At 42.3% G+C, this 11,061-nt stretch overlaps 1 protein-coding gene across 4 annotated transcripts in view; it reads left to right on the forward strand.

Moving 5' to 3' along the window:
• Nucleotides 1–11,032, forward strand: part of IGF2BP3 (insulin like growth factor 2 mRNA binding protein 3) — a 144,156-nt gene extending 133,124 nt beyond the window's left edge. For 2 of the 4 annotated variants that reach the window (XM_005901257.3, XM_070369731.1), the window contains 5 exons: nt 457–576; nt 4,071–4,145; nt 6,795–6,926; nt 7,617–7,730; nt 8,019–11,032. In XM_005901257.3, coding sequence (XP_005901319.1) covers nt 457–576; nt 4,071–4,145; nt 6,795–6,926; nt 7,617–7,730; nt 8,019–8,117 — 540 coding nt within the window. In that variant the 3' untranslated portion in view covers nt 8,118–11,032. Of the gene's footprint in view, nt 1–456; nt 577–4,070; nt 4,146–6,794; nt 6,980–7,616; nt 7,731–8,018 lie in introns of those variants that run through there. The other 2 variants (XM_070369729.1, XM_070369730.1) reach the window with 2 other exon arrangements.
• The last annotated feature ends 29 nt before the right edge of the window (nt 11,033–11,061 follow it).

An 11,061-nucleotide genomic window follows, 5' to 3' on the forward strand; every position in this document is an offset into this window, starting at 1 on the left:
TAATTGAGGTATAACTGACATACATTTTCAGGCGATTCAATATCTGCATATACTACAAAGAAAGAAACAGAAGACTTAGCATGCCCTCTGTCCCCACCCAGGACTTACGGGGAGAAAAGGAAGTGGTTATTGACACTAGCAACGTGTGTGTGCTAAGAGTGCTCATGTCATTTGCTGGGCCAACGTTAAGTGCCACAAAAGTTGTTGTAATTCTGTAACTCAACATTCTAAGCTTTAAGGAAATTATACACAGAAAAGTGGTATTATTATAAATACTAATGCTTTCAGGATGAATATGAGAACTTCCCAACCTGTTAGGTAGAGTCATATCAACTTACTGTGGTGATTTTTCCTAAACTATGCTAATATTCCTAACACTACAAGAATGCCCCCGTCCCTATGCCCACACCACAGCCTCATCTGTGTCCACTGAGCATGGATGTCCTGTCTTTCCAGCAACAATCGGAAACGGAGACGGTCCATCTCTTCATCCCAGCACTGTCTGTAGGCGCCATCATTGGCAAGCAAGGACAGCACATCAAACAGCTGTCTCGCTTTGCAGGAGCGTCTATTAAGGTACTGTCCTGCCACCTGCGGCTCTCCTCTGCTTTAAGGACAGCACGCCACAGAGATGTGAGTCTGTCTGTCACTTTCTGTGAACTGAATGTAGCAGTCTATACTGGGGTTACATAGGGTGTGGTAGGAAACTCCGTGTAACAACACTAGCTTAAACAAGGTAAGCTAAATTCTCTCTCCAGAAAAAGCAGTCTGGAGGTAGAGAGCCCAGCACTGGAGTGGGTCCTGCTCCGCCATGCCCCTGGGCATACTTCTTCTAGCTCATCCCCGGGGGCGGCCTTAGTCCCTTATTCCCTCCCAGATGACGCTACTGTGTGTCCTAACAATCAAGGCTGTAGTCCATTTGTTTTAAGGAATACACAAACTGACAAAGCCTTGATATAGTCATAGCTTTCGTCAGGAAAACATCAGTGTCTGGAGGTTTTGTTTCAGTTATGTCTTATAAATATTCGAATATAGTACCAAAAAATCCACATTGCACTCAAGTGTTTATAATATCTTTATTTATAACTGGGAAATGGGGAGGAAGTCAACTAGGAAATGCATGAACTGTGGCTTATCTGTATAATAAAGATTCAGTTCAGTCGCTCAGTCAGGTCTGACTCCTTGTGACCCCTTGAACCGCAGCATGCCAGGCCTCCCCGTCCATCACCAACTCCTGGAGTCCACCCAAACCCATGTCCAAAATAAAGATTACTTAGCGCTGAAAAGGAGGGAGCTGTTGATAAAGACCATACATACTATGCTAAGAGAAAGAAGACTCAAAAGGCTATATACTGTATGATCCCACTTATGAAAGTTCTGGAAAAAACAGAACTATGGAAATGGAGGAGAAAAATCAGCGGTTGCGAGGAACTGGAGGAAGGGTTGGAGACAAAGAGCCAGCAGGAGGGAATGTTGAGAGCGCTAGGCTGCTGACTGAGGTGCGCTTACAGCTGTGCATTTGCCACCACGTGAGCTGCAGTGTGCACACACACAGTTAATGAGAAAGCAGAATACACAGGACAGCCCTCATACGCTGTCTTGCAGCAAAAGATTAACAAAATATGTGAACAGAAAATGCAGCCAAAATAAACAGGTAAAGGAAAAGACATGGTAAAAAGACCAAGTGGTGAACTAACTTTACTATCCTGTTAGTTTCCTGATTAATGAATTAAATTAAAACATGCTCATGCACAAAAAAGAACCTACCAGATACTTTGTTTTTGGAAAAATTCCAGCAAGTGTTTTATGAACAAGAATTGGGTATTTAGACACCGGGCTCTTTTTCTTTGTCTTTCTTGGAGTTTTGATGATAAGGGTAAAATGTTTTTCTTTCCAAAAAGTCTGAAACGTGCATAATGTGAAAGGTGCATTAGCACTCTAACACTTGGCTAGATTTCCATAATGTAAGTTCCCATGTAGGGACTTTAATGTGTACCTGTATGTCTGGTATCACCAAACCGTAGTTATTTGTTAACTTACTGGACGTTAAGATTGTTCCAAATTTCTCCTGCACAGTGATGGATTACGTTCTTTTTATCCTGTTGTCATATACAACCTTATTCTTTCACATGAGTGTACACAAGTGGGTCTGGTGAGTCTCAGGGCATGTGCTTTCTTCTCAGCTTCTCAGACAGTAGAGCAATTTGTACTCCTAACCTCAGTTTTAAACTCGGTATTAAAACTCAACATTCAGAAAACTAAGCTCATGGCATCTGGTCCTATCACTTCATGGCAAATAGAAGGGGAAACAGTGATAGACTTTATTTTGGGGGGCTCCAGAATCACTGCAGATGGTGACTGCAGCCATGAAGTTGGCTCCTTGCTCCTTGGAAGAAAAGCTATGACCAACCTAGACAGCATGTTGAAAAGCAGAGACGTTACTTTGCCAGCAAAGGTCCATCAAGGCTATGCTCTTTCCAGTAGTCGTGTATGGATGTGAGAGTTGGCCTATAAAGAAAGCTGAGCACCGAAGAACCGTGGTGTTGGAGAAAACTCTTCAGAGTCCCTTCGACTGCAATGAGATCCAACCAGTCCATCCTATAGGAAATCAGTCCTGAATGTTCATTGGAAGGACTGATGCTTGAAGCTGAAGCTCTGATACTTTGGCCACCAGATGCAAAGAACTCACTCATTGGAAAAGACCCTGATGCTGAGAAAGATTGAAGGTGGGAGGAGAGGATGACAGAGGATGAGATGGCACCAACTCAATGGACATGAGTTTGAGTAAACTCCGGGGGTTGGTGATGGACAGGGAGGCTTGGCATGCTGCAGTCACAAAGAGTTGGACACGATGAACAACTGAAATGAACCTCAGTATATGAGTGCTCTCCCCTCCAGTCCTCTACCACCAGTACTGACAAAGACAAAAGTTCTCTTTAAAAAAGAAAGCCAGGGACATCCCCCAGTGGTTAAGATTCCGTGCTGTCACTGCAGGGGGATGCAGGTTAGATCGCTGCTCAGGGAGCTGAGATCCTGCAGGCTGGGTGGCCCAGTGAGGGCTACGGGGAGGGAAATCAGAATGATACCTTCTTTCTAGGGGTTTTCTGTGAATAATTCTGAGTGTGGCCTACAGTAATTATTGGCTTTTTTTTACAGATTCAAAATTAGTGCCCAAAGTAGGAATAGTATCATTTTGGGCCTAAGTAACAGAAATGTTAGCTTTATTTTCAGGGAGTGAGAAAGCATGACTCTGGTAAAAGAAAAAGCCTGGTCTTGATTTGTAGCTGGTAGGACAGGGTGTACTAGGCTGTCAGCCATTGCTGGTGATCACACTGAGTGGCGAGTGCGGCAGCTTTTATTGTAGTTTTTGCTTCCTACTCCCATTATTTACTATAGGGAGTTGCTTCTTGCACAGCAAATGTCTAGCAAAAAATTTTTCTTCAAACAATTCCTACCTGCCAACTGTCTAAATCCTTGCTTACTGAGGGAACACTGGATTTTTCTCCCTTCAGCAGTCTCTGCAGCATATCCCTGGCCTGGCCTTTTGTGTGATTTCATATGCTCTGCCAAAATAGAAGAGTCTGAGTTCACTCTTCTGTCAGATTAACATTTACTCTACGTGTTACTCCAGTGAGTGTACTTTGGGGGGACGTACGTACCATGTATCTATACGTATGTGTACATACCACATTGTAGATTTGTGACCCGAGCAGTTTCTTGCACTTGTGGGAAGCCCAGGGTGTGATGCTGCGTGTGGGACCAAGGACCACACGTCGAGCACCCGCTGGTGCAGCGAGGAGCAACGTGACGGTGGAGCCAGACGTGGCTCTTCCCCCAGTTCCACTGGCCTGTGTCGTCATGGCCAGGTGACGACTGCTGTAGCCTTTGGTCTCCCTGTCGGTGAAGTGTAGACAGGAGCCATAACTAATGGACCTGCACTCATCACTGCCTCCCTGTAACTTTCTTCCAGAAGGCTTATTTTCTGCATTTCAGTAAGTCATGTGCAGTTTGTGTAACATTTGTTATCAGTGGAACTGGAAGTGTTGTGACCTGTTTCTGGTCTGTTACAGATCGCTCCAGCTGAAGCACCAGACGCTAAAGTGAGGATGGTCATCATCACCGGGCCGCCGGAGGCTCAGTTCAAGGTACGTGCCCTGGAGCGTGTGCACAGATGACAGACGAATGCCTTCTTTTCAGAACCTCCATAACCTGGCTTCTCCCTTAAATAAATCCAGTACTCAGTAGAAGGAATCTCTCAGTGAAAATTGCTAAGACTGAGAACAGAGTAGAAAACATTCCCCACATTAATTACATTTTAAAAACACACCAAAACCTCGGTGTGAGAGTTGTGTAATGGCCGTTGGGTTTGCCTATCTCCCAGGGGAGAATCTGCTCAGTGCCTTGTTAGCAGAGGTGAAGGCGAGGTGATAAGAATGGTTTGGATGCTTTGTTACTCTCAAATCTTTCCTCCTGTCCCTAAGAAGCTTCGACCTTGACTTCAAATGTTCCTTTTTCCTCTTACCCTTGAGTTAACTTCGGTTAACACCCTGGTCCACAGTTTCTCGATTAGTCACTCTAATCTTCAGAATTCTAGAGGTAGAAAGGGCAGGGACTCTTGAGGCATCTGTCCTGGTATGAACCATGGGTCATTTTGGGGGGCTTGGGGCCAGAATGCCTCCCACTCTGTCCTGAGAGGTGGTGCAGTAGGGGGATGAAGACCAGAGCCTTTGCAGCCAGGCTGCTGGTTCAGGTACCAGCTCTGCCATTTACTAGTAATACGACCTTGGGCAAGTTACTTAACCTTTTCCTAGCTAGCTCCTCATAGTAAAATTGGGGTTAAAAACATCCACAAAGTTTAAACAAGGTTATATGGTTTAATAAATTAAGTAGTTAAAATAGTGCTGGACACACAGCAAACAGCATAAATGCACTGGTGTGTTAAGCAGACCTGGGCTGAATCAGACTAAGACCACGCCAGAGCCCCAGATTCACACGTACATACATACCTTTGAGTATATGATTCTCCCACAAAACTCAGTAGGGTGTCTGGTTTGTCACAGGTAAAAGCAGCTACTCAATTCAGTGTGACTTACTGGAAACCCCTGTCCTACTACTTAGCAGCTGTGTTAACAGGACAACTCTCTAAGCCTTAGTTCTCCTAGCCCTAAAACGTAGCTAAGTTATAAACCATCACTTTCTTTGACCTCTGTTTCCATGGGCCATTTTTCACTAAAAATCTGAATTTTTTTTTTCATTTCATTTACAGGGTACAGGAAACAAAAGGAGGTGCTTTGAGATGTAGGTACAGTTGGCTAGGCTCAGACTCAGGCAAGAAATTTACTTCTTCATACCAGCCTTGTGGTCCTAGCAGTTCAGATCAAAACTCAGAAATGCATCCTCCCCCAGATACTTACAGGACAAGTTACTTTAGCCTGAAATATTAAAAGATGAATACAAACGTCAGTTATGTTCTTACTGTTTTATAAATGGGTCTTGTAATTTTTATAATGCGTGTATGCTGGGAAACTTAGGTGGTTTCTCCATACGCTCTGTTGCCCATGTTGTGCACTTGTCTTAAACGGGACATGTAAGAGAAGCTCTAGTGCTTCAGTATCAGTTATGTGATCAGTGATAATTACAAACTATTTTAGAGATCTAAGTATTAGAAACAGATCTAAATATTAGAAAATAAGCTCTTAAAATTATAAATACTGTTTTGGAGGACAATATATATCCTTTGGGAGAAGGCAGTGGCACCCCATTCCAGTACTCTTGCCTGGAAAATCCCATGGACGGAGGAGCCTGGTGGGCTGCAGTCCATGGGGTCGCTAAGAGTCGGACACGACTGACTTCACTTTCACTTTTCACTTTCATGCACTGGAGAAGGAAATGGCAACCCAATCCAGTGTTCTTGCCTGGAGAATCCCAGGGACGGGGAGCCTGGTGGGCTGCCGTCTCTGGGGTCGCACAGAGTCGGACACGACTGAAGCGACTTAGCAGCAGCAGCAGCATATATCCTTTGTGTCCCTGGACTGTTAATAATTACACCTGTGGCCTGAGACTTTGAGGATGACTGAAATATAGGGTACTAAGATGAATTTTTTAAATGTCTGTAACCCCCTAAAATGAGCTTATCTCTGCACCGATGAAAACATGTTTTGTACCTGTGTTTTTGTTCTCTACTGTGGCAGCCTGTTGGATGAAACCAACTCTGGCTTCTTTTTCCTTTGGTGTATAGCAGAGCAAATTTGTGGCTATACATAAAAGAGATTTACTATGTATAATTTCTGGTTGTATGCAGCAATTGACAGGATCTGTTTGAGTGCATCAGTTGTATATGTTAACTTGATTTTGTAGCTTCCGTCAAAGTAGAAACCATCTGGCTAAGATGAAGAAATGTTTGACAGAAAATACTCCTTGCTGGCCCATTTAGACATGAGCTTGGCTTCTTGTGAGCCTTATGTGGGTGGCTCTGTAGTTCATTCAGTCCCTGTTACTCAAGAAAAATGCAGTTACTATCTTACTGCCAGCAGGAGAATTTTACCTTTCAAGACTGGAGAGCCAACCAACGGTCAGTCATTCAGCTGCCGCAGCTGTGATAATGTCAGCACTGTCGCCATCTTTCCTTGGGCTCCTGCCATCTCTTGGGTGGCAGGCCACCATCAGGCGCAGATGTATCCCTGCAGAGGGCTGCTCCCGTGGGGCCAGGCCATTAACTTCACCCACTGTAAAATCAGTCAACCTTTGGCCTTTCCTACCTGAATGACACTGATAGGCTATGTTCTCATCTGTAGGCTCAGGGAAGAATTTATGGAAAAATTAAAGAAGAAAATTTTGTTAGTCCTAAAGAAGAGGTGAAACTTGAAGCTCACATCAGAGTGCCGTCCTTTGCTGCTGGCAGAGTTATTGGAAAAGGAGGCAAAACGGCAAGTACTTCAGCAAAACCTGTGCAGTGGTATGACAGGGAAAGCATCGAAAGGTACTTAGGAGTTCCCCGTCCCTGAATTTGGGCTAACTTCTAACAGCAGGACACCTGGGCCGAGGTTTGGAGAAGACTGCCCTTTGTTCTCCTGAGGGTTGGCTGTCAGCCACTGGGGAAAGCAGCACCTCTCTCAGACCACTTTGTGCGAGAGGACTGTCTCTTGAGGGGCCTTTTGCATTTTTCTGTTGATAAACATCAGCTTTTTATTTCTGTTGTGCAAAAATACTAAATGACATGAAAACTTTAAAAAGTGTCATCTACCTTTATAACTTACACATCCTCTATAACTGAAAACTCGTTTGCAGTTTCTCTTTAACATATATAACTTCAAAATCGTAAACAGCTTTGAAAATGACTTGGAAGTGACTGCAAGTATGTTTTGGAATCAGATTTTTAGGGTTTAAATTAGGCTTTGTTATTGATGTATGTAACTGTAGGTAAGTCAGTTTCTTTGGGGATTAGTTTTAATTATCTTGAAATGGGACAATACTAATAACCAAATAGAATTATTGGTATATTAGATGAGATTTACAAAGACATATTTTGGTACAAGCGTTCAGGAAATGGTAATTTTTTAAAAAATAAAAAAACCCCAACAGTTCCACTTAACGTGATTTCTGTTTATCTCCTTCAGGTGAATGAGCTCCAGAATTTGTCAAGTGCAGAAGTTGTTGTTCCCCGTGACCAGACTCCTGATGAGAATGACCAGGTGGTCGTCAAGATAACTGGTCACTTCTATGCTTGCCAGGCAAGTGGGCTCCCGTGTGTCAGGGCAGCTCTACAGCTGCCTCCGCAAATGGAAGCCATTCTCCCATGGGTGTCTCCATGCCGTACAAATATTCAAGGCTGTGTTTGATGCTTAATACGTTAAATCCCCTTTCAGCAGGTGATTTTAGAGACTCTGCTAGCAAACTAATTAGTACGTGTCTTTAATCTTCAAATTTTAATTTGAAGTTAATTTTAAAAATGGAAGAGGTAAAATAACTTCCTGCAATACTTGATCAGGTAGGTGTTTCAAGGTCCTCTCCTTTTGCAGGTTGCCCAGAGAAAAATTCAGGAAATTCTGACTCAGGTAAAGCAGCACCAACAGCAGAAAGCTCTGCAAAGTGGACCATCTCAGTCAAGGCGGAAGTGAAGGCTCAGGAAACAGCCCACCACAGAGGCAGACGCCAAACCAAAGACAGACTGCTTAACCAACAGCCGGGCGCTGACCCCTTACCCAGCATCACATGCACAAGTTTTTACCTAGCCAGTTGTTTCTGAGGACCAGGCAACTTTCGAACTCCTGTCTCTGTGAGAATGTATACTTTATGCTCTCTGAAATGTATGACACCCAGCTTTAAAAAAAAAAAAAGAAAAAAGAAAAAAATGAGGGGGGAGGGAGGGAAAGAGAAGAACTCTGCACTTCCCTTTTGTTGCATTTCTCAGTATAACAAATACCTAATTTTTAAAAACATTCATTTCCCCCATGATGCCAGAAATTGGCTTAAATGGTGCATTCATGACACTCATCAAGTAAAACGAGATTGCTCCTAAGTCCAATTGTTAAAATTGGATCAGAACAGAATTGTTACAAGTACTTAAACGTTAACCTATTAGCATAGAAAAACTGTTCTGAGTTTAACACTAACATAAATAACCTAAGGGAAGTGCTGAATGGTGTTGGCAGGGGTATTAAACGTGCATTTTTACTCAACTACCTCAGGTACTCAGTAATGCAATGAAAGCAAAATTGTTTTGTTTTTTTTTTTCTGAAAATTTTATATACTTTATAAAGATAAGTCCAACTGTTTTTTAAAAAATAAATTTAATTAGCTAACAGGCGAATAACTGAAAAATTTTACTTCTGGCTGGTGACAGTAAAGCTGGAAAAATTTCACGTTTTTTGAGGCTTCTGACAGTTATTAGTTGGAAAATCCAATAAATGTTCAGTGATACGGAGCAGTGCCTATATTTGGAGAGCAGCAAATACCTTTTGTTTGTGGTAGGGAAGTTTATGATGGTACTAACAGAGCAAAGTGGTTGCAGGAGGTTTTGGAAAGACTAGTTTTAAATGGCTTCAGGAGACTTGTTTTTCTGTTTGGCTATGTGATTGAATGCATAAATGCTTTGTGCTTTTGACTATCACTACCTAAAGTAAGTGTATCTGTGGAGACTTGCAGCCCCCGTGAACTTAATCACTTGACTGGCAGGAAGAAAGCTTTAGCTTGCCTTACAGGATGCTTAGTTTGCCAATACACTTTGGACCAGTTGGTCTATGCTTGGAGCAGACCCCAAAAGAGTTGCTTTGTGAAGACCAGTGGGGCAGTCAGATGGTGTGACAGTGTTTAAAGGCAATAAAAAGGCTCCATCTCCATGTGCCAGGCACTGTCATGAGCCTCAAAGTAAGCTGTTTTGAAGATTTTAAGCAATGATAAATCAAGATAAATGAAAGGCCACCTAAAGTATCACATACAGTGCAGGAGGATTTCTGTATTCTCTGCACCAGTTATCTGAAAATAAATCAAAAGATAGAAAAAAGAAGAACTTTGGAAATATAATTTCAATGACTGTGATAATACATTTGACCTTTGCTACTGAACGCATTCACCCATTCCTTAACTTGATGGCAAAGCCTGGTATGTACAATTACATGGGTGTGAGTGGTCTCCGAGGCCACGCTGCTCTCAGAATAGTGTTGCTTTTGTTCATTAAATAATCACAGTCATCATATAATACTGATCTGAAGGGCAGATATAACCCTTAAAGTATCATTTTGCTTCATTTGTATTTCAAGATGAATTTCTACACGGACTAGGTAAGTTTTTTCTGAAGATCACTGTATCAATTAAACATTTTGAAAATGACTTGAAATGTTTTTCTAAATGTTTTCAGAAAACCAGTTTATTTTGTAGTTTTAGCCAAAAAGTGCCCTTTTTGTCACTGAATTCATCAAGCATTTGTTTTTTCTATACAATGAATTGCTTAAAAGAAGTAACGGACTGGCTTTCTGGTTGGATTTTGGGTATAATGGGCTTACAGCCAGAGCTCTTCCTCAGTATTTGATTTTTCAAGCTTTTTTTTTTTTAAATACAGATAGGTGCTACATTTATATCTGCCTGTTTAAATTCTGTCATATTTCACTTCTAGCCTTCTAGTGTGGCAAATCATGTTTTACTTTCAATGAAGCATTGGTAATGGAGTATCTGGTAATACTAGGAAGTAATTCTGTAATTGAGTTTTGCACTCACCACATATGGATCATTCCTCATCTGTAATGTGCCCCAAATGCAGCTCCATTATCCAGATACCTTGATGCAAAATAAAGTACTTCATTATTAGGTGCAGCCTGGTGCGTAGTATGTTTTATTTTTGGCTTTTCAGATTACTGCGAATGTCCTGAATTTCATCAAAATATAAACTTAGTATTACTAAAAATCCATGTCAATCTCAAGGTAGGCACCAGTATCTACTACTGGCCTTACTGTGAACCTTGATATTAATACTGTTACATATGAACTGAGAGTGAAAAGGTAAGTTACAGGACCTGTGGGGTGGTTTTGTTTTCTGCTTTGGCTATACTATTCTATAGAATAAGATTTAAACTTAAGATTACGATCTGAACAGATAGTTCAAGTGAAAAACACAGGGGCCAATGCAAAACACAGGAGCCAGTGCAACTTGTAGGCAATCTGCCGGAGTCTCAGGAATAAAGACAATATATTTAATTTGAATATAATGATTCGTGGCATGAAAATGAGCTCAGTCAGTTCAGTCACTTAGTCGTGTCCGACTCTTTGCGACCCCATGAATCGCAGCACACCAGGCCTCCCTGTCCCTCACCAACTCCCGGAGTTCACTCAGACTCATGTCCATCGAGTCGGTGAAGCCATCCAGCCATCTCATCCTCTGTCGGCCCCTTCTCTTCCCCCAATCCCTCCCAGCATCGGAGTCTTTTCCAATGAGTCAACTCTTCGCATGAGGTGACCAAAGTACTGGAGTTTCAGCGTCAGCATCATTCCTTCCAAAGAAATCCCAGGGCTGATCTCCTTCAGAATGGACTGGTTGGATCTCCTTGCAGTCCAAGGGACTCTCAAGAG

The sequence above is a fragment of the Bos mutus genome, chromosome 4 (assembly GCF_027580195.1).
Source record: "Bos mutus isolate GX-2022 chromosome 4, NWIPB_WYAK_1.1, whole genome shotgun sequence".
NCBI classification, from domain to species: Eukaryota; Metazoa; Chordata; class Mammalia; order Artiodactyla; family Bovidae; genus Bos; species Bos mutus.